This window comes from Arabidopsis thaliana (genome assembly GCF_000001735.4).
Source record: "Arabidopsis thaliana chromosome 1 sequence".
Taxonomy (NCBI): domain Eukaryota; kingdom Viridiplantae; phylum Streptophyta; class Magnoliopsida; order Brassicales; family Brassicaceae; genus Arabidopsis; species Arabidopsis thaliana.
Genome location: NC_003070.9, coordinates 22,581,307 through 22,603,385, shown reverse-complemented (window position 1 = coordinate 22,603,385; position 22,079 = coordinate 22,581,307). Strand labels below are relative to the sequence as shown.

At 33.4% G+C, this 22,079-nt stretch overlaps 5 protein-coding genes and 1 non-coding gene across 14 annotated transcripts; 3 read left to right on the top strand and 3 right to left on the bottom strand.

Annotated features, from left to right (window-relative positions):
* Nucleotides 1–90: 90 nt before the first annotated feature.
* On the bottom strand, nt 91–265 carry U12. The gene has a single exon (NR_139894.1). It is a non-coding gene; the product is annotated as a U12; snRNA (small nuclear RNA).
* An 868-nt stretch (nt 266–1,133) lies between these two features.
* On the top strand, nt 1,134–3,845 carry AT1G61270 (Transmembrane amino acid transporter family protein). The gene is made up of 8 exons (NM_104808.2): nt 1,134–1,299; nt 1,447–1,589; nt 1,661–2,050; nt 2,451–2,844; nt 2,923–3,028; nt 3,105–3,196; nt 3,459–3,527; nt 3,614–3,845. The coding sequence occupies exons 1-8, from the start codon at nt 1,246–1,248 to the stop codon at nt 3,719–3,721; spliced, it is 1,356 nt and encodes a 451-aa protein (NP_176322.1). The 5' UTR covers nt 1,134–1,245; the 3' UTR covers nt 3,722–3,845.
* A 4,202-nt stretch (nt 3,846–8,047) lies between these two features.
* Nucleotides 8,048–9,921, top strand: AT1G61260 (cotton fiber (DUF761)). Its single transcript, NM_104807.3, has 2 exons — nt 8,048–9,060; nt 9,257–9,921. The coding sequence occupies exons 1-2, from the start codon at nt 8,400–8,402 to the stop codon at nt 9,628–9,630; spliced, it is 1,035 nt and encodes a 344-aa protein (NP_176321.2). The 5' UTR covers nt 8,048–8,399; the 3' UTR covers nt 9,631–9,921.
* A 3,675-nt stretch (nt 9,922–13,596) lies between these two features.
* AT1G61255 (uncharacterized protein) lies at nt 13,597–14,288 on the top strand. The gene has a single exon (NM_148616.3). The coding sequence runs from the start codon at nt 13,695–13,697 to the stop codon at nt 14,124–14,126; it is 432 nt and encodes a 143-aa protein (NP_683457.1). The 5' UTR covers nt 13,597–13,694; the 3' UTR covers nt 14,127–14,288.
* A 128-nt stretch (nt 14,289–14,416) lies between these two features.
* SC3 (secretory carrier 3) lies at nt 14,417–17,634 on the bottom strand. Of its 2 annotated transcripts, none has more exons than NM_001198349.1 (12): nt 17,292–17,548; nt 16,803–16,919; nt 16,642–16,704; nt 16,413–16,446; nt 16,135–16,257; nt 15,908–15,970; nt 15,716–15,809; nt 15,567–15,612; nt 15,413–15,480; nt 15,074–15,122; nt 14,819–14,974; nt 14,417–14,658 (listed from the first exon to the last, which is right to left on the bottom strand). In NM_001198349.1, the coding sequence occupies exons 1-11, from the start codon at nt 17,349–17,351 to the stop codon at nt 14,867–14,869; spliced, it is 825 nt and encodes a 274-aa protein (NP_001185278.1). In that variant the 5' UTR covers nt 17,352–17,548; the 3' UTR covers nt 14,417–14,658; nt 14,819–14,866. The 2 variants fall into 2 exon arrangements, with proteins under 2 accessions (NP_001185278.1, NP_176320.1); NM_104806.4 differs by having other exon boundaries at nt 14,472–14,808; nt 14,909–14,974; nt 17,292–17,634.
* A 526-nt stretch (nt 17,635–18,160) lies between these two features.
* AT1G61240 (lysine ketoglutarate reductase trans-splicing-like protein (DUF707)) lies at nt 18,161–22,050 on the bottom strand. Of its 8 annotated transcripts, NM_001084285.1 has the most exons (18): nt 21,665–21,747; nt 21,258–21,304; nt 20,953–21,089; nt 20,778–20,864; nt 20,589–20,690; nt 20,461–20,496; nt 20,273–20,383; nt 20,099–20,182; nt 19,903–20,021; nt 19,726–19,827; nt 19,527–19,643; nt 19,365–19,430; nt 19,197–19,263; nt 19,053–19,106; nt 18,850–18,945; nt 18,739–18,765; nt 18,614–18,649; nt 18,174–18,524 (listed from the first exon to the last, which is right to left on the bottom strand). In NM_001084285.1, exons 4-18 carry the CDS (start codon nt 20,847–20,849, stop codon nt 18,336–18,338), a joined length of 1,278 nt encoding a protein of 425 aa, NP_001077754.1. In that variant the 5' UTR covers nt 20,850–20,864; nt 20,953–21,089; nt 21,258–21,304; nt 21,665–21,747; the 3' UTR covers nt 18,174–18,335. The 8 variants fall into 8 exon arrangements, with proteins under 8 accessions (NP_001321298.1, NP_176319.1, NP_001077754.1 ...); NM_001333944.1 differs by lacking the exon at nt 21,665–21,747 and having other exon boundaries at nt 18,161–18,524; nt 21,258–21,661; NM_001333943.1 differs by lacking the exon at nt 21,258–21,304 and having other exon boundaries at nt 20,953–20,978; nt 21,665–22,050.
* Between the last annotated feature and the right edge of the window lie 29 nt (nt 22,051–22,079).

The window sequence follows — 22,079 nt, the reverse complement described above, 5'->3', positions numbered from 1 at the left end:
CCCTAAATCCCACTAATGGCCTCAAAATCTTCGAAAATTCATTTACTTTTTTGCAATAATCAGAAAGTTTTGGGAACTAGGGATGATTGGGGGATGGGTGTAGGGAGGCCCGCACGAGGTGAGTTCTGCAAAAGTAAGCAGCGTCAACACATCGGCCAGCCTATAACCCCTCCATAAATTATTGCGCCAATTTTGTGTTTTACGATTAGCGCCGCGACCGGTTCTCACCGGACGCTTTGTTTTCCTTACTCATTAGTTTAAGGCAAGTATTCCAGATGCTGTCTATCACTTTCTTATAGTAGTCTCGATAGGTCTCCAACGAGTTATAGTTCCGATGTGGGACAAAAATAATACTTACAATCACGATACTCGTTGAATGAAAGCTACTCTAATAACAAATGAAAGCCCAATAATCAATTCAAGGCCCATTTTCAATTTTCTTGCAAACATGAGTCTATTTAACATAATGCCCAAAGATTTTGCAATTGTCGTGGTACTAATATGCTAATTTCGACATGGGATAACACACGATGAACTTCATTTATTTTATTTACCATTTTTTATTTTTATTTTATTTTATATCCCTAACAACGAGTATAATAACAATATATTTGAGATCTATGTAAAGTTGTGTATCTCTTATGAAATTTTATTTTATTTTAGGAAAAGGTAAACTAATGTGGGTTAAATTCTAGTAAATTGACCAATTAATTTAACTTTCTTAACATTATCTATAATGTAATAATACATTTTCAAGGTTACTGATAAGTGATTCACCTAATTGCATTCGTAGAATTCCTACATCTCAGTGATGATGGACCCCAATGAGATGTAGATGAGATGGACACAAAAAAAAAATGGGCTCTAAAGATCCCAGCTTATAAAATTCTGATTAAACAATAATAACAATTATGGAAATTTTCCAATAGTGACATAGAATCATATACAAATAGGGTTAGTGTGTAACTGGTGGAGTCATTATGAACATTGTATCCAATCAACGAACATTTCAGTGCGAGAAAAAAAAATGACAACACACAAAATTTTAGGCCATTTCAAGAATACAAAATCAGGAACAGGTCATAGAATTAGGCATTAGAACCAGCTAATAAACTTCAGAAAATATAATCTCCCTTCAATGAGGTAAAAGTCAACTTTTATTCCCTCTCTATCTGTCTCTCTATCTCTCGTGCACACAACTTTTAGAAAGATTGTCTCGCAAGTCACAATATTCCTAAGTTGACAATGAAAGGAATCCCAAGTTCGTCAAACCAGATCCTAAACCAAGATCTTGTTGAGGTATGCTATTTGTGATGATCATGTTTATAATGAATTTGGAAACTTTGGTCTTGAGAGAGTTTGTTCCGCTTTTGAAGCTTGATGTGCCGTAAGATGATAATTTTGCGTATATAAATTTGAGGAATGAAAACTCTAAGAGACTTACAGGATCAATCATTTGAGCTGGAAGATTGGCTTCCAATTACAGCATCACGAAATGCTAATTGGTACTATTCAGCTTTCCACAACGTCACTGCCATAGTTGGTGCTGGAGTTCTTGGTCTCCCTTACGCCATGTCAGAACTTGGATGGTATATATCTTTTTCCTGAGAATTATATTTTAAGAGTCAGTCTAGAGATATAAAAATTATTTTGTTTTCAGGGGACCTGGAGTTGTGGTGTTGATCCTGTCATGGGTCATAACGTTATACACGTTCTGGCAAATGATTGAGATGCACGAAATGTTTGAAGGGAAACGGTTTGATAGGTACCACGAGCTAGGACAAGCAGCCTTTGGCAAAAAGCTTGGTTTGTACATCGTCGTGCCGCTTCAACTTCTTGTTGAGACAAGTGCTTGCATAGTGTATATGGTGACAGGAGGTGAATCACTGAAAAAGATTCATCAACTTTCTGTGGGAGACTACGAGTGTAGAAAGTTGAAAGTTCGACACTTCATTTTGATCTTTGCCTCTTCACAGTTTGTGCTTTCCCTTCTTAAAAATTTCAACTCCATTTCCGGTGTCTCTTTGGTAGCTGCCGTCATGTCTATGAGGTAAGTGAATCTCATCCTCTTTGTTTCTATGTATCATGAGCTTGTGCTTTAGATTAACCTCGATAAACATGTGGTCAGTAATCCAGCCTTAGAACTAGAGAATATATTAGTTTAAGCTTCCTCTTAAGCCAAGTCTCTCTTATAGAATTAGGTTAGTTGTTGGAAGTTATTTCTTTCATTAAGAGGAAGATACCTTATATAGGCCACGATACATTGCATTTAAAGAAATCTTAAAACCTAACGTGAAAAAAGAATACTCTCAAAACCAATATTAAAAGGAAAAGACCAAAACACCGCTAATAGAACACCACTTCTCGCGATTATACAAAATCGTATATCATATATCTTGTGCAAACATAACATTGAGGTCTCTGACCTATGTTTTATTACTTTCCCATAGCTATTCCACAATTGCTTGGGTAGCTTCACTGACAAAGGGTGTCGCGAACAATGTTGAATATGGATATAAAAGAAGAAACAACACCTCAGTGCCATTAGCCTTCTTAGGCGCATTGGGGGAGATGGCTTTTGCGTATGCAGGTCACAATGTTGTTTTAGAAATTCAAGCAACGATTCCATCAACACCAGAAAATCCATCAAAACGACCCATGTGGAAGGGAGCCATTGTAGCCTATATTATTGTAGCTTTCTGTTACTTCCCTGTGGCCCTTGTAGGGTTTTGGACATTCGGAAACAACGTTGAAGAAAACATTCTCAAAACACTCCGGGGCCCGAAGGGACTTATAATTGTGGCCAACATTTTTGTGATTATACATCTCATGGGAAGCTACCAGGTATATATACCAAGAAACACCTTATCTATTAGAAAACTTCTAACTACTAAAAACCCGCCTTCATATTTCTTTTCCTAGGTGTACGCAATGCCCGTGTTTGACATGATCGAATCTGTAATGATAAAGAAATGGCACTTCAGTCCAACAAGAGTTCTACGGTTTACCATCCGTTGGACTTTTGTGGGTATGTCTCTGTGATTTTCATACCAAGATTACATATTTTGTAAAGAAACACGATCTAACTTGTATATATGTCACAGCCGCCACGATGGGGATAGCAGTCGCTCTACCGCATTTCAGTGCTTTGCTGTCATTTTTTGGAGGATTCATATTTGCCCCGACCACATACTTTGTAAGCTCTTAAACTCTATCAACATATCTTTCTTTCTTTTTTTGAATAAAATGTAAAATTTTTTTCAAATTTTTTTTTTTGTTAAAACAAGTGCATCGTTCACTTAAAAGATTTTAACCAAATTTTCTAGGCAAAGCTAGTCTTCTTGGTGACTATCTTGAAGCAAACCACATTCCCCTACAATCTTCATATCGTCTATCTCAATCAACAGATCTTGATATCTTCAACAAAATATATATAAATTAATGAAGTTCTCTTTCAGATCCCTTGCATCATATGGCTGATCCTGAAGAAACCAAAGAGATTTAGTCTATCATGGTGTATCAATTGGGCAAGTGGAACTCCTCCCTTTGGTCTTTTTGTCAATTGATGATAATCTTGTTATAGCTAATAATACATGTTTTTTTTTGGGGTCAGATTTGCATCATTCTTGGGGTTCTAGTGATGATTATAGCACCTATTGGGGGACTCGCCAAATTAATGAATGCTTTAAAGCAACCCGACTCCAGTTGCAAAAGCACCTAAATATTGTACTGAATTTTCTTGTAGGTAACACAAGTTTTTCTCTAGTAGTTTGATATATTGTTTAATCATGGCTTCACTATAACAAACTCTGAGTGTGAATCTGTATTGAAACAAATGTATGTGGAGGAAAGAAACAGAAGAAATAATTCTGATTTCTCTCGGTTTGGTTAATCAGTCCGGTTTTGCCTTTGGTTAAACAGAAGAAATGTATCGTTGGACCATGATGACTAATCTTTATTCTAACTATTTGATTTGTACCATATTATATCAAACAAAACAAAAAACTATTTGATTGTAATTTTTGCTTCTCGTAACATTGCCAAGGGTTCAGAGTATTATAGGTATTATTATTTTTTTGTTTAAGAAAAAAGTATTATATGTTATTGAGCGTTGGTTTTATAGTTCTTTTTAAGAAGAGTGAATACCTTTAGTTAAGCAGTTTGTTCTATTGGCTAAGAATTATGCCCGATATATAAGTATCACCAAATTTCACTAGTTAAACCATGTTTAACTGCCGCTGTTTGTAGGGCATGCATTAGTTAGTAAACATTGTCACAACACACAAACCCTATTCATCTAAACTATGATCGTTCTTTACATATTGAAATTGAAACCGACCAAATTACAATAAAAAGGGTTACTTTTGGGCAAAGTAGTAATTAAAGAACTGATTAACTACCTCGTACGCGTATTTGACTTACGAAACACACGTTAAGGATATTTAGTTGTTAAGTTATTCTATCTACTGAATAATTGTCGTATGTTCAAGTTAATTACTTTAATAATAACGTTATCATTTCCTTTCTTTGTTTTTAATAGAAACAGTCAAAGACTCAAATATTAGTATGTATCACCATTTATTACATTTGTCTCCTTACATACTGATTTATCCATTCCCGTAATTTATTCACATTATCTCTGTCGAACAACCGAGAAGATCTAAGTCGACCAAATTTTCAACGTCTTCTAAAATGACACGTATCGTATCTTATTAGCTCTGGCCGGTGCACTAAGTAACGGATCTTCATATAAATTCTCCTAAAACCGTTGTGATGATACTCGAGTAATTACCGGAACAAGATGGCATCATTCACACTCGCAATACCAAGCGCGTGACGTCTAGACATTGCGTCGTTGAACGACACGTGGAGTTCTGTTCGTAAATTCGTGGAGCTTCAGAAGAAACTCACAACAGTCTATTTCCGTTGGACGAAAATGACGGTTACCCATCACTAGCTAGAAAACAGTTGTCAAACTTGACAGTTAAGAAAACGTTGTCGTTTTGTTCTTTCACAATTTCTACGAAATTTCTATCGAAAGACTCCTGATTCCGTGATGTCTGAGCTTTATGGTACAACCATTTGCAACTTTAATTTTCACACAAAAGCCAAGTTTATGCTGGTGGTTTATCATCAACTTGTGTCTATAATATCTCTAATAAATTACGACTTATGAGGTTACGCGTTACTTATGCATGGAGCATGCACACACATATGTATAACGTAAACAGATTTTAGTTTAATAGATGAGTGCGCAGACATATATCGTTTCGTTTTTATTGTTGTTGTGCGCCACAACCTGTCTCTATATCTTAAATAGCTATCGCAATCGATTTTATTTAAATCCTAAATACACTTGCATGTTAAAGAAACATGTATTCATTGACTAATAATTGGATTAGATGAAATAATAATAATAATAATAATAATAATAATAATAATAATTGGATATTTGGATTAGAGAAATTATTGAAAGTAATGTATAAACTATTGAACCATGAAAATATATTTGCGAATAAATCATCAAACTGAAACTATCAAAATGTATAAGATTTTGAAAAACATAATTTCACGAAATATTTTTTTTTTTTTAAATCTATGTTTTGACTTTTTATCAAATTAACAAAAGCACTATCTGATTATCTCAAGCTGATTTAGTAGACCGACCAACAATTTTATCTTTTAAGCCAAACAAGTAATATACTTTATCATACCAAAAATTAATATATTTATGATACTAAAGAAAAAACTTTATATATCTCCTCTAGTATATAGTAAAAGCAACAAAAAAAATTAAAAATAAATGTTAAGAGAGCGTTTTATGGTCGGCTTTTCACGCGTTTCACTTTCCAATTTTCATTTCACTTTATAAGAATAGAAGAACTCCAAAACATTAAAAATAAGGAATCAGAAAAAAAATCTATAATAAAGTTGTGATTAAATCATTAGTTTTTTTTATATAATAAAACGCAGGTGATCCTAAAAGTTTTCAAAGCCCAAAGACTAATTGTAAGATCCGATAAATTACTCGAATTTTGGTGACTAATGTTACTTAAACCCAAATAGTGGAATTAACACTCTTTACCAGTAGACCAAAGCAACTTGGTTTAATTTATTTTCTTCAATTTACCAGATCATGATGCCGTTTAGGACCATTGGACTAGTCCATGCTGAGTGAAAATAATTCACTCAAAAGAATACCGTAAATCAGAATTTTCCACGTTTATCAAATAACTGACTAAAAAGCACACATAACAAAATTTTCATGCATCAACTTGTACTAAAATTTATAGAAAACTGGCGTATATTGGTAAATAAATAGCAGAAACAAAAGTGGAAAAGTTTTGTGGCGCCACTTGCGAAGTGAACTTTGGAGCTGGAGCACAGCTGGACACGAGCAGTGGGGCTGCAGCTGCTAAGTGCTGACCCAAATTGGGGTCACAACCTTTCCTCTTATAACGGTCCAATATATATTACCGTTATGTTACATACAATATAGTAATTTATATATATATATATATTTTTTATATAGTAATTTATATTATTTTTTGCACACTATCGATTTGATTTACAACAAGTCCTTTTGTTTTTTGTTTTTTGTTTTTTTTGCACAATATCGATTGTTTGAACCTTCAAAATTCATGATAGAACTCCCGGGGTTTTTCCTTTTTATTTTTATTTTTTTACTCTCAAAATAAGAAAATCATAGTCCGACGACTCCATTTAAAAGACTTAAAAAAAATTATGGTCAAAATATGAATATTTTATATAGATACTTAATGCAGAAGCTATAGTTGCACTTTTTCCTCGACAAGACTCTTGTCTCTTCAATAAAAAATGCGTTGGTTTAGTTTTATACTGTATTTAGTAAGTATATATGCTTTTCCCCACGGCCCACACTCATGCATTGATACATACCACTTTATTGGTCTCCAGACTAATCTGGTTATATGTGCCCATCATTAATTCAAATTCATTAACTTACGTAAGAATACCACCCTTACAAAACAACTTAAAAAAAAAAACTTGAATCAACATTTAATTAAAATTTGACAAACATCGTTATAAATTTTATATAACTATTACTTAGTTAATTTGAAAAATCCGTTGCTTAATAGTTAATAATTAATCAAAAACACATTGATTTACTACATATTCTTTTTATGCCCTCGGTTTGGTATCTTGATATATCAAGCGGCTTGTAACTTGAATTCAGAATCTACGTTTTCAATGTTGTTTCCTATGATGGTCAAGTGGCCGCTACTTGATTTCAGAATCTACGTTCTATGATGGTGAAGATATTGAAATGAATGTTGGAATTTCTTTTATTAAATTTTTAGTTGGTATGACTGATTAGCCATACAAAATAATTAGGTTGCAGCCACTTATTTTAACTTGTATAAAAAATAAGTGATACTACTAATTTAAATCACCTATTATTACTTTTTTTTTATGGGCACAAAATCACCTATTATTACTAATTGATACTTTTATTGATTTATTTAATATTATTCAATCAATTTGGTGTAAATCTATATTAATTTCCGCTAACATCATCCTAGTACTGGAGAAACTTGATTTCGTATCTACAGCCTTTCTAGAACAATTTTTATCCAAAACTTAAATTTGTTTACGTTCATTTTCCTTGTTCCAAATAAATAATTTTCTTTTTTTGACATTATGCCTTTGTTGAAGTAATGCATGTCACATACAGTACAAGAAAACACGAGTTTCAGACTTCAGTGTAAAACAGGATTACATGTATTGTAAGCGAAAATAATTAACATCAAGTAGTCAAAATATTTTACACTATGTAATGTTAATGATGTGTAAGATTAGCAAGACTTACACGTTCGCGGAAAGTAATCTAAATTATATATTTCCATTAACAAAAGGTAATCTAGCTAGAATTCTTAATTGACTTTGATAGCTAGTTCTTGTATAAACAATAATTCTTTTCTCGTTGATATTTATATCAAAGTGGTTATCATCTATCTAAAAATCTATACATAAGAATTAGAATATCCTTAAAAATTCTACCAGTAACTTTCAATAGAGAGTTATCAAATATGAATCATGATTACATCAGTGTTTATTACACACATATTTACACGTAACACATAATTAGTTTCATGGTCATCGTTAATTACTCTGACGATAATGTAAACTAAAACCGGGTGGATTTAACCGGACCCATTTGCCATCACTCTCCATAAATCCTAACCGTCCATCTAATCAAGCGTAGATCTAACGGTGGATATCAAATCAAAGGTTAATTCCCTCCCTATATATATTAGAAAATTGATCCTGAAGCGTGTACCGTACACACATCCCCATACGAACACTCACAATCGTTAAAAAGAAAGAAGAGAAGAGAGAGAAAGCTTAAATCGGAAAAAATGGTTTCGTGGATGATGACAACCAAGGCGGTGCTAATCTCAAGCGGCGTCGCCACCGTGGCTCTGTTACTGAAACTCTCTGTTCCGGTAGCTGTTGATTTCTCCGTGTCACGAGCTCCGATCTTGTGGAGCTCCTTGTTGTCATGGCTGAAACCACCGTATCTTTACGTTGTTACCAACGGAATTATCATCACTATCGTTGCTTCTTCTAAGTATTACCGAAGTCACCATGACCGTGATGAAGAAGATGAGATCGTCGTGTACGGTGGTGGAGGTTATAAGATCCAGACGGAGGAGCCGATTGTGAATCAACATCAAGCTTCTCCGAGGATTCTGGAGGTTAAGGATTTGGATACTGGTGCGCATTTTGGTTTCGTTGTGGCGAATCTGGAGGCTGAGGAACTGGAATCAGAGGCGGTTACGGCGGTTGTGTTTGACGATGAGGAGGAGGAGAAGAAGATTATAGATAGCGCGGCGACGGCGGAGGATGAAATTGAAGAGGAGCTTAAGAGTGTGATTATGGTTGAGAATTCAGATCTGGTTGAATCCGATGTCATACCGCCGCCGATGATGATCGAATCGGAGAATCTTCCTCCGATTGAGAAGCCTCTCGTTACTTCAAGGTTCGGTCACCGGAAATTGATGAAAGCAAGTCAAGAAGGTACTGATTTGATTCTTCACTTTTTAAAAAAAAATTGGATATTAGAAAAACAGAGCAAAAAGATGATGACGTCATGTTAAAAAAACGGTTAGGTAGATTTTTTTATTTTTGAAAATTCAAATATGGCGTGGCGTCGAAAACACGCGTCGGTGGACCAAAGGGTAAATATGTAATCTAACATTATACTTTTCTTCAGGTGGAAGAGCTTTGAGAGTGACGAAGCCGAAGAAGAACGAGACGTTGGAGAATACGTGGAAGATGATAACGGAAGGGAAATCAACGCCGTTGACTAGACAGTTATACCGGAGATCTGACACGTTTGGACGTGGAGATTCCGGGGGAGTTGACGGTGAGGTGAAACCGGTTTATAAGAAGTCGGATACGTTTAGGGACAGGACTAATTATTATCAGTTGGCGGAGACGGCGAAGGTGAGGAAAGAGCCGTCGCTGAGTCAGGAAGAGTTGAATCGGCGAGTTGAGGCGTTTATAAAGAAGTTTAATGAGGAGATGAAGTTGCAGAGAATGGAGTCTCTCAGACAGTACAAAGAGATAACTAGCCGTGGGGTTTAGTTTACTGTTTTTATTTTCTGGTTAAAATTTTTTCATTGGCTTTTTTATACACAGAAAAAAATAGAAAAAGAAGATTAGTCAGAGTGGATTTAACTTAAAAGAAAAAAAAGTTAACAGTAGAAAAAAAATCTGTTTATTAATTTGTGAAGCTTGAAGGTTTTTTTTTGTCAACGCTTTGAAGTTACATAGTTTTTTTTTTTGTTTGTGTGTGTATAATTTTGAGAAATATATAGTTTGGTTTGTAAATATTTATTTGTTGGTTTTACAATAAAAAAATAGATAAAGTAAATGAATATATACACTTGTGGTCGATGTATTATGCTAAATGATTGTTCAAATTTGAAGGTGTGAAAGAAAAAAGAAAAAAAAATTGAAGGTGTGTGAATGTTTTAATACAGTACATATTTAACAGAATTTGTTTAATAACTTCGAAGTAAAATTTTTATCAATAAGTGTGATCTTTTTTGTTTTCTCAAGTCAATGGGGGTCTATTTTGAATTATCTTTTTAAAGTTCAGTTTGAATTTAAGGCATGATTGGTTGGGTTGTAAAAATTTTTTAAAACCACCAAAAATGTTACATCATCAAAATTGAAACAATTATGCTGTAACTTTCCTATTTTTTCTCAAAGCCCAAATAATATTTTCTTAATTATTTTGGCTATAAGTACAAGTTTTTCTAAAGTACAAGTTTATGGTTTTTAGAAGATACGTACATTTTTCTCTTTTTTTTTTTCATTTTCTTATAAATATTACTCTAGTTTTCATATATATATATATTAAATATAGTTTTATGGATATAAATAGTAGGTAAATATCTACTTTATGACATATATATATAACTAACATTTTTTTAATATATATATATATATATATACATTAATTAAGTTTATATTTGTGAATAATATTATATAACACATAAATACAATTTACCAATAATATTTTTTTTTTTAAAAATGCATACAATCAAAATCTTATTTCTACAACCAATTTCTTTAAATAATAATATTATATAAATAAAACCTACAGTCTAATTTCTACAGCAATAAAACCTACAGCCATATCCATCACACCTACAACAAAAATTTTACAGCAATAAATCTACAGTTACAGACGAACCAATCACCCACTTAATTGGTTGTGTACCAATATATTGTAAACTAGTATTAGTACCACTTAAATGTTGTGATACTTTTTCTTGTAAACTAGTAGTAGAGTTTGTTAATTAAAGTCAAAACACTTGTTTCATAACTTCAAACTATGTAAGTCACAATCGTATATAATATATAAACTAACTTTCAGCAGTACATTTCTAACTAATTTCATAACTACTTTTTCTATATCTACATAAATATATATACATACTAATAATTACCTTTCAAGTTAGAAAAAAAAAGTGATGAAACTCCCATATTGTTTACACAATTTGTAACTTTGTTCTAACGTGAAAGTGTTTTAAAGATGCAAAACTTTTTGGGGAAACTTTTTTCGAACAACATGACAAATCAACTTTAATGTATTTGAATTGTAATCATTTCTTTTAATTTTGGTAAACGATTACTTGCATGATGATCCTGACGATGATGTTGTGAATGTGAATGCAGAAGTAGTTGTTAACGTTGGTGCCCCTGCTGAATTGGTCTTGCACGCTGCTGCCCATGCAAGGATTCCAATTCCACAATGGGGACTTCTATGAATGCAGCTTATGAAGTGGCATTAGCTCATTAGCTCAGCTCCATGTGTCCAAACGCAAGCCACAACCTGTCTATGAGATTATGAAGCTTCAATTCCCTGGTTTGACCATTGAGCAGGTTAAAAACCCTGGCTAAGCGAATTGCTAAAGCAGAAAAGGCGGCTCAGAGATGATTAATCAGATGAATGGATGTATCTCTGGGAGTTCTTTCTTTTGTCTTCCCATTGACACTCTACTAGTAAACACTGATATGTAATTAGCTTAAACTCTAGGGTTAAGTTATACCGGAGAAAGTTACATATTATCACATAACTTCTCTTTTGTGTTTGCTGTTTTGGCTATGCTATCGATCGATAACTATGTTTGGACTTTGGAGAATTATTAATTACACTGTTTTTGACGAGGACAAAAAAATAATAGAATCAACATCTGAAGCTTGAGCCTTTTTTTTTTTTTTTTTATGTATTGCTAGGTGAATTCCCTCTAGCATTATGATGAAGATTCTCCTACCAACTAACTATGATATAATTATGTAGTATAATATATATTTGCAGTCACATCCATTCAACATTTTTCGAAAACAAATATAAAGTGAATATTCAAAGATTTGTACTTGTTTATAATTTAGACAGTGTCTTCTTAAATACATAAATGTACAAGCATTTTAACGACCAAAATTTAAAGGAAATTATGAGAAGTGCATATGAAAAAATCATTTTCATGGAATACGGTGGGTGAACCAAATACACTTTAGTAGACAGGTGGGGTTTTCTTGTGAATGAATTTTCTTTCTCAAATAGACTTTTCTTAGAAAACAAACACAGAACAAAGGGTCCCCAAGAAGTTTGTATATCGTTGAAAACAATATTCAACTATCATAAAAATATATTTTAGAAACAAAATGATAAGATATAATATGTTATATACTTAATTATATATATATATATATACTTATATATATATATAGTGTATCATGCATGCACAAAACACCCAACGACTAAACTACTCAAATATGGAAAACTAGTTGGTCAGATTCTAACATAAATTTAATGGTTTTAATTATACTTTGGAAGATTAGTTGGAATGAAAAATTCAAATGGTTATAAATAAAAAACATAGTTTGCTTAAGAAAAATAAAAGTAGATGATAGCTGAGGAACTTAATGGCACTTTCTCTTCTGTTACGTGAAGTGGGAAAATCATCTGTCGACACATCTGTTGTCTGCAATAAAGTCAGTTGTGGGTTTGTACTGCCAAATTGCAATTAGACCATCATGAGAAAGGACCGACCAGTAGAGAGTATGACTTTTAGATAGAGACATTAGTCATTTATTCTTTTTCCTTCTCTACTTGAAAATCATTTTATATCTTGTGTATATATTTTCATCTTTTTAAAGTATATATATATATATATTTATTTTTGCCTTATTAATCTTTAAATTCTGAAATGATATCATGATTCATGTATCTCCACATTTACAAAAATAATAACTATATTTATTTTGATTTTAAAAATATTTAAACCCCCATCTAATATATTCATTAATCAACTGAAGATTGATTACATAGTGGAGAGAGATAGAACACTAATCTGAATTTTACAAAGAACACAATACATAATAAATTGAAAAATGAGTTTTAAACGATAGTTTTACACCACAACCCTCATTCATTAACAAGTATGCATAAATGCTATACATTTACTATAGAATCTCACAAGCTTTAATTTGTTTTTCCTCACTTTAGTTCTTTTTATTTTGTTTTTTTTTGTTTTTAATTGAGGAACTCTATCGAGAGTACGATAGTTCCTCTGAAATTAAATGAGAATCGAACTGGAGAACTAAGTAACATAACCTTACAAAATTTAGGTAACACTACTAGCTAGCCCAAAGGTATTGGCTCTCTGTATATCTAAGTTTCCATGTCTTATGTGTAATCTAAATAATATTTTACATACAATCTCTAGTGAGAGTAACAATATCAATAGTTTCATTAACCCATAGTTCATGAAATCTCCATCCTCGTCCCTTGTTAACAAAACGGACCTATGGTTACATACTTACATATGAGAACCATCAGAAGTCTTGCGTATTTTCTGCTTGTCAACAACGATTTGAGTTTTACTAAAATGGAATGAATCCAAACAAAAACCAAACCAAACTACAACAATTTGTTTAATATCTTTCTATAAAACCAAAAAAAAAAAATCGAACCGAAACCAAACCATATATTTTAAGTTCGTAATTTTCAACCATCACCAACTTCTCCTCCAAATCAATTAAATGCTTTTCGGAGACTATAAAACCTTAGTTTTCTCTATAAATAAACTATTCTCTTTTCTTCAAAAAACCAAATCCAACACTCGCCCAAAAGAATGGCTACAAAACTCAATCTCCTCTTCACGATTTTGCTTCTCACACTAACACTCTCTCACTCACGCCCGGCCCGACCCGAATCATCATCATCAACCGGATCCTACTCGGATCAGCTCAAGAAACACTCTAAAGATAACTATAACAAGGGCTATGGATCAGGAGGATACCCTGGCCTTACAACCGAACCAGCAACCGGTTTTATTTTACCGGGTTCCGGTCCTGGCGGTAGTTACAGCGAACTTAGCGGCGGATATAGCAAAGGACGTGGGGTGAGACTAACGGTGATGTGTGAAGAGAAAGGTCATTGTTACATGAAGAAGCTGACTTGTCCGGCAAAGTGTTTCAAGTCTTTAAGCCGGAAAGGCAAAGGATACGGTGGTGGTGGTGGTGGTTGCACCATTGATTGTAAGAAGTGTGTGGCTTATTGTTGAAATGTGAATGTCGTGGGAAATTTTTATTTATATAATATAATAGCATATAGTCTTTAGTTTTTATTTTTGTTTTCTAGATTTGGTGCGTTTTGATTTGGTCAATATACCCAAAATATTGCTAATGGAATGGAGCAACCCTAGCAAAAAGAGAACGGTGCTGTCAAAAAAAAAAAAAAAAAAAAAAAGAGAACGGTAAGAGGTGTACCGTTACTACGTTTGGTTACAAACGGTAAAAGTTATTGAAAAATATTTGACAATGTATGCAAACTAATATTTTCCTAAATGTAAGAATTTCTCTTAAAATTATATTTGAAAACTGAAACACATAAAAATAGCCGTTAAAAATATTGGTGTGGATGTAAGATGAGTTCTTATAAAAAAAGTAAAAATTCATGAATGATTTCAAAATACGTATGAATCTGAACTCTGATTTTTGAACAAACAAATTTACATGACATAAAGGTACAAAGGAAAAATTAAATCTTTTTTTTTTTGTTTATAGAGCAGAGAGAGAGAGAGAGAGAGAGAGAGACTTCAAGAAAATCTGAAAAAAGAAACAGTGCATACACAAACCAGAATGTTACAAGGAGAACTCTCAAACAGCGGCTCTCAAGGCTCCTCTCGCTGCTTCCCGTCTCATTTGATCTTGTTTCCCGCTGCCTCGGAAGTACATATACACTTGCTGCTCCAACAAAACAAACCCATACCAAAAGAAATGAGTACAGATTATAACACTATGTTCAAAGACTGATAATATAGTGATGGGAGTTGAAGAGACAGACCTGAATAACCCAGATGCTAACCACTGATTCGAGGCAGAAAAATGCAAACCCAATGAAGTAGAATATCTATAAACAGAACAGATATCAGATCATTGATACATATAATCAGATCAGGCTTTTATCTTAGAGTTGTTTTTAAGATCATCAAAGGGTGAGAGAGCTTACCCCAACAATTGCTTGACCACTTAAGACATCTATTGCAGGTAAGATCCCACTGTTACAGAAAGAAAAATAGATTACAAAAAGAAGGTTATAGAATTTTCCAAACAATGGATAGCAACTATTTATGCAACTATTGTTCAGTGGAGTATGCCAATGACAGGTACCAGAATGGTTACTAATATACCAGTGTTTTCTGAAGTATGCAATAAAGATTTGGAGCAAAAAAACTTGTGGTTGTTTGCTTTTGATCAATTCAAATGGATTTTCTCCACACTCAAATTACCAAACACAGTGACAAGATCAACTTCAATTGTTTAGAAGTTCGATGACAAAGAAACTTACGCAAGAGATTTTCCTTTGAAGACGACAGGTGGAGCAACTGCAGCAAAGACGCAGAAAGCAATGTGGAGCTGCAGCAAGAACAAGATTTCAGAACTGATTTTTTTTATACTGAGCATAAATGTAAAAATATCCATAAAAGCTAATTATAGCTCACCATATAGAACAAGAAAAACCATCCAAAGCTCAATGCACTATCAGTTCTGCAAACATTCAACAAAAAATTGATAAATCAGTAACATAATAACATTATGAAAAATATATCTACACTTTGAAAGTAGAGAACTCCAAAAATCATGTAAGAACCTGAAGGCACGGTAGAGTGGTCGATACCATAACACATAGCCTCCTGGAACACCCGCTATGAAGTAAATTAAGGCAAGAAGCCATATCGTCACTCCTGAACAAAATAAAACCAAACTCTTAAGCCTGTTAATATGCATTTAAGGTCTCTTACAGAAGAACAAGCAACATTTGAAATAGACTTAAGAAACAAACCTTCTCCTTTGATCCAAGCTGTAGTAACGGCGATGATATTCCAGAAAAGACAAAGAACCAACCCTGCCAAACAAGAATTACATCTAGATGGTGTCAACCAAATGAAAGAAGCAACAAATACAAATCTCATGCTTGAAAACTGTGATCCTTTAAATTTGAATACTAATGCAGGAAAGAGCAAGTATTTGTATCATATGAAAAATGTTAACCTAGAACACTATACGTACCCAAATACGTTGCAAAGGTAACATACTGTAGTCTTTGGAGATGAACCGGAATTTCGTTTGCGATGTCATGGTGGATAAGTGGGAAGAAAGGCGGCCAGTTTTTCACTTCAATAACGATTCCAGCTGCATAGAGTAAACCGCAAAATGAAAGATTTTAATAGAGGAACAAATAAACCAGTCATTTGAGACACAAATAAGTTAAAACAGTTAATAACAAGTTCAAAATCATCTAGGAGACAACTTGGAAACAAGTGCTTGAAAAGAGTATATTGTAGTACCTCGTGCAGCAGCATCTTCTTTCCGTTTGAGGTCCTAAATAAAACCAAATAAAACAAATAACAACACCGATGCTTAGTAATACGAATTTCAAAAGGTTTAAACATGTAACCAAGGAAACCAAAAAAATAATCATGTTTGCACTTATAGAACCATTGCAAAGAACTATCTAAAGACGGCTCATAGTTGATAAGTCCATGCTTTAATTTAACTAATTATAGCAGCCAATACCTGCTCTCGTCGTTTTAGCTCAGCTTCTTTGGCTTGGAGTTCCTTCTCTTTCTTCTTCAAATCCTGGATTCCAAGGCACAAAATGCTATCATAAGTAACTCCAAGATCCACCTAATCACAATATCATATAATAAACAATTACTCCAATATCTCTAACTAACCTGTGTACCAGCTCTGTCAAGAGGAATGTCTACGGTTCGACCATAATCGAAACCAACAGGCTCTGGAGGCAAAGGCGAAAGTCTCGAATTCGACGCAGGTGGAACTCCTCTAGCATTCTACATCATGTAAAATAGATTCACAACCATTACAAATCATTTAAGAAAAAACAAAATTCAGTGAGAAACGTCTTCAAGATTCATGACAAATAGTAGATAAAAGCATCACAAACCCAAGTTTTAGTGAACATAAAGGTAGAAACTTTATCAACCCCATGAATTACAAATCTCTCATAATTTCCAATTCCTTTAAACCCATTTTCAATTTCTAAGTTACAAGCCAGTAGAAATCAAATCAACAACAAAATAAAACCCTAAGTAAAACCCAAAGATTAACAAGATTCAACGAATCAACCAAAATTGAAAAACCCAATTCGGAGAAAGATCAATCTCTAGTTTTTACGAGTTGAATCGAAAAGTCAAGAAGCTTACAGCGAAAGGATTGACTTCTTCTTCCTCAGCGAAAGGATTTGGATCATAACGATTAGCCATGGGTATGAAAAAATTAAAGCTTCAGAAGATTGAAAAAGCTAGTTATCAGAAGAAGAAGAAGACGAAGACTTTAGAAATCGATCTAAGATCTTAGCACGGACCAAGGATTAGCCGAACGTTGAAGACAAGCTTATATGAAGACACAAAAGCGTGTCTTTTTAGTAAATAATTGTTCTTTTTTTGCTATATTGCTAATTACCATTTATCTTATCTGAATTTATTCTTAATCCTCCTTAGTACTTTACACTTTAAAATATTTCAATTTTATTAGTTGTAAAATTTGTAGATTCATTACATTGATGTCATTATCACCATTGTAAGACAAATTAAATATTAGCCTTTTTTTAGTTATTCAACAACTGAAGTTTCAAATAATTTGAATTTTCTAATGAGTACACACACACACATAGGAAAAAATTGAAATTGTCCTCCTTTGGTCAATGATCTTGTCTGCTTCTAAGAACATTTGAAAAGTAACCCATCACATACGGCACAATTTCGTTTTATACAAAAATTGATATTAATTTTGAAAAAATGCTCAAGCTTGAAAAAAAAATAACTTTTAGAAAAATAAAACAAAAACTTTAAATTTTGTTTTCTCTGTCTTTTATATGATTGATTGAAAGCTTTTACTTTATAACAAGAAGATATATGTTTTTAAATCTTTTTAGTTATATGAAACTGATTGAGAGAACCTTTAATGGGATATTTCATAACTTTATATCTAAATCAAAAAGAGGGTTTATTGAGAAAAAAAGAATTGAACTTTATCCTTAATTTTTTAATATGAACACTTTTTTCAAGAAAAATATGCTCATATAATTGGAATTTAATCAAAATGGAGAGAGACTGAACCATTAAAGAAGATCATGAAAACTACACTAATCAAAGAGAGGTAAATGATTAACTATTAACTTATATATAACAATGAGACCAACCAAAAAAACATTTCTCTATATTTAATCTGATTAAAACTGTATCTGTTTATGTTGTAGTCTCTTCAGCTTTCCTCTGCAATAAACTTGGAATCATACTACTTCTTTTTAATCTCCGGTTATTGCCTATTCGGTTCCGGCTCGGTGAAGACCGCTCCACCCAGTATTTGTCTTCTGCAACCGCTTGGTTCCACCGTTCTTTAAAAGCTTGCAGCTCCCACGTTGATTGTCTCCGTATCTGCTCACAAAACACACACATTACACTCCTGCTCTATAGACGAAAGAAAGTTCCTAAAGCAGATTCATCATCAGGTAATAATAACTCACCTCTGTTCTTGAATCAAAAGTCGCAGAACCGCGTCTCTGTACATAAGAAAAAAGTGACCAAAGTTGTGAACTTTCTGTTTGTTTTACAGTAAACAAATGAGGATTTGGATAGTTACGTAGCTTACCCTATTTACTCCGCTGCGAGCTGAGTTCTGTGGAAATTAGGAAGAGATTATTCGTTTATCGGTTTTGGGTATACATACAAGGAGAATAGGTGGGGAAGTAGATGATCTTACCTTCTTATCGGGATAACCGCTTCCACCTAGTGTTTGAATGCCTTGATGGAAGATATATTCACTGTCGACAATGCCTACTTTCTTGCTACGGTCACCCTAAAAACGACATTTTCAAAACCGATTCATCTAGAGAATGCAATCGGATCACAATGCTAATGGAGACGAGTGATGTTGCAAGGTCTTAAAGAAGAAAAAGTCTTTACCTGAGCACAGTATCCAAGTTTCATATCCATTCCCCAACCATGAACCAGATCATTCTACAAACCGCAAAAACAATAAGTAGGATGCAATTTCATTTAAAGAAGAACAGATATATTTGTTTATAAGCATTCATCTCTTAAAATTACTTGTATTAGATTCCAAGTGCAAAACCATGCAGATCTCGAAAACACTGGAGCCATTCCTTCAACAAATCTGGAAAAAACAGAGAAAAAACAGACAAAACAATGACATTAATGTCTGTGTTTTGGCATATAGAGAAGTCTTAAACTGTTATGCTACTTAAGAAATTTTACCCTGTGCATGGGGGCCCTTCACTAGCATTTGAACATTTCATATTGCCTCTACTATCGTAAACTCGCCTGCGGTTTTGTTATCATTTTGTGTAAGTAATCGAAGACACAAATTATCAAGAGAACTACTTAACAAAGTGGTTCACAAAATCACAAGGAACTCACCTATGAAATATTTTCGTTCTAGACCGGACTGTAATTCTATGGTGAACTTCAGTTGAGTTTGGGTGCAAGGCCGGTTGAGATATCTCCAGTCCCGCTGTTTTAACTATCCTCAGGTACCTGTAGAGAGACTGCTTAGAAAAGGCACTCCAAGATTTGATCTCAGGTAAATTCACAAGTGAAGTTGTAAATGGAATTTTACTTTTGAGGGTTGAAATTCTCCACTCCAAGATCTTCATCCCAAAGAAAAACATAATCGTAAATGGAGACAATATCAGGATGGAGAAAACGTTTCGCAAACCACCTGAGTAAATATCATTGTTACAAGCCATATATATAGTTGATCTTCATAGATTTTATATTGGAAACATCACTATACCATTTTGTTTGGTTATGTGCAACAATGTGTATGGCTTTTGAGCTCCACTCTAGATCCCACCATTGATCCATGTTTCCATCATAATGAAATAGAATGACAGTGAAATTCGCAGGAAGAAACTGAATACAACAAACTAACTAACATTAGAAACAGAAAATTTTCAGTAATTCACTGATCTAGACAAAAGCATACTTACCTTCTTTACAACAGCATCAACATTATCCTTTTGCTTAAGTCCTACCGGCATTGCCAACAAGTTACGGTTGGTCAATTCGCCGCTCTGTTGTAAGACAACAACAGTCTATTAGAAACTTCCTACAGCAACAAATATATCTGATTCCTCTATCTAAAGCTTACAGAAAAATCTAACCTTTGACCTCAAACTACTACTTGACCAAAGTGGCTTTAACTCCAAATCTGATTTAGGTTGCATGATACCAAAAGGTAAGCCTTTCAACTTTTCACTGACCGGTTCAGATTCCTGAACAAGATCCACACACATCAACTTCAGACCAGTAATGCATCAACATTAGAAACAAAGATATTCAAAAATGTTACCTTTGCCATCTCAAATGGATAATCTGTTTCTTCTATCTGAGTAATGCATATAGCAAACAAAAGAGAGTTACATATCAATAATCACATCGTTATATCTAAACATGATAGCTCTGTCTTTTCCACAATACCTCTGTTTGTTCATACTGAATATTTGTAGTCTTATACCAAAAGATCAAAAGTACTGTACACATTAGCACCACAACTGGTTTCATTTTCCATGACGATTTACCCTGCAGATTTCAGCATTCCCACATCAAAATCAACAGCATAAACCAGGAATATTGTGGTGAGATACAGAGAAAAAAAGCTTGACTTACCCCTTCTTGAGCATTGTTTCTTCTCTTAACAAGTGACTTCCATGATTTAATAGACGGTAAACCATGTTCCATAATCTATTTACCGAGCTACAAAAAACCACACACAAAGCAATATTCATCAATTCCCATACAAACACAAAGACATTTCAAAATTTCCACTATCTGAAAAACTCACCAAAGCCACCGTCTTTGTGTTGTTCCCTTCACAAGAACAGAAAGAACAAAGAAACCAATTCAACAAAGCTTCACCAAAATCTCAGTTCTATACAAGGCTGATCTACGCACATGCAAGAATGTATCTTTTCGAAAAATCTACAAAAGAACACAAAAATCAGAGGCTCCACATACCAAATAAAAATCGAAACTTTTTTAGCATGTATTCTAATAAATCTGTTCTACAAAGATGAGATATCTTTTCTGGAACAATGAGATTATAAGAAGATAAAAAGCTTAAAGAGACACACAAAGATGGCTTCTTACAGAGTTTTACTCACTCTCACAGACACAGACGAACACAATCTGGGCCACTGTTGAAAGCGAAACGGCTAAGGATTCGTATAAATAAACGAATAGAAACAATTCATTAAAATTTTCTTGGAGTTTTGTTATCTTTCTCCAGATCTAGGGAAAGTAAATAAACTCTAAATACTAATGATATGAAATTAAAAAGAAAAAAAGTTGCTTTGGTTAAGACATTAATTAACAACAACAAAAATTAGTCATTTAAAGCTTATATTTAGGAAGAAATCTGGTCACGAACTGTTCAACAAATTACAATGAAAAATTAATGGCGGTGCGATAAATTTCTAAGAGGTAATCTTTAATTAAAGCATAGACAACATAAAAGAAACTGAGTAAGAAGAAAAGATAAAAAAACAGACACAAACCTTAAAGAGAAGATATCTGAAAACTTGAAAGATTGCAGAGTCACTGTAATGGTTAATGAAGCAAAACCCAGATGGTAAGTGGTACTTTTGAGAGAAAGTAAAGTGTTTACACTTTAAAGGTGAGATTTTTTACCAAAACCAATTTCAAGAATCAATCGAAACCAAACCCAACAACAAATGTTCTACGCGGAATCAGAAGAAAACAAAAAAGAGAGAAGAAGCTATGGTGGAGTGATTCGTGTCATCTGCTGAATCTATCTCTGTCTTTCTCTTCCTAAATATAATAGTAATAATTAATTTAATTGTTTATTAAGTTGGATTCTGCGACCAAATACGAGAATTGGAGGAATGATTTTTTAAAAAATAAGTTTAGTAATGTGTGGTGTATTTGTTTATAAGAAAATAAAAAATGTAT

Bases quoted from the DNA above. Each gene is read 5' to 3' on its own strand.
- AT1G61240 (NM_001333943.1), bottom strand. From the start codon at position 20,849: ATGGAACATGGTTTACCGTCTATTAAATCATGGAAGTCACTTGTTAAG. The intron at 20,183-20,272 runs GTTAGATTTTTC...GTCTTACAACAG, and splicing joins GTAGTAGTTTGAGGTCAAAG to AGCGGCGAATTGACCAACCG. The intron at 19,828-19,902 runs GTATAGTGATGT...ATATTTACTCAG, and splicing joins GCACATAACCAAACAAAATG to GTGGTTTGCGAAACGTTTTC.
- AT1G61255 (NM_148616.3), top strand. From the start codon at position 13,695: ATGGCTACAAAACTCAATCTCCTCTTCACGATTTTGCTTCTCACACTA.
- AT1G61260 (NM_104807.3), top strand. From the start codon at position 8,400: ATGGTTTCGTGGATGATGACAACCAAGGCGGTGCTAATCTCAAGCGGC. The intron at 9,061-9,256 runs GTACTGATTTGA...ACTTTTCTTCAG, and splicing joins GATGAAAGCAAGTCAAGAAG to GTGGAAGAGCTTTGAGAGTG.
- AT1G61270 (NM_104808.2), top strand. From the start codon at position 1,246: ATGAAAGGAATCCCAAGTTCGTCAAACCAGATCCTAAACCAAGATCTT. The intron at 1,300-1,446 runs GTATGCTATTTG...AGAGACTTACAG, and splicing joins TAAACCAAGATCTTGTTGAG to GATCAATCATTTGAGCTGGA. The intron at 3,528-3,613 runs GCAAGTGGAACT...TTTTGGGGTCAG, and splicing joins TATCATGGTGTATCAATTGG to ATTTGCATCATTCTTGGGGT.
- SC3 (NM_104806.4), bottom strand. From the start codon at position 17,351: ATGGCTAATCGTTATGATCCAAATCCTTTCGCTGAGGAAGAAGAAGTC. The intron at 16,258-16,412 runs GTACTACAATAT...TACTCTATGCAG, and splicing joins AGAAGATGCTGCTGCACGAG to CTGGAATCGTTATTGAAGTG. The intron at 15,810-15,907 runs GTTTGTTTCTTA...TATTTTGTTCAG, and splicing joins AGCTTGGATCAAAGGAGAAG to GAGTGACGATATGGCTTCTT.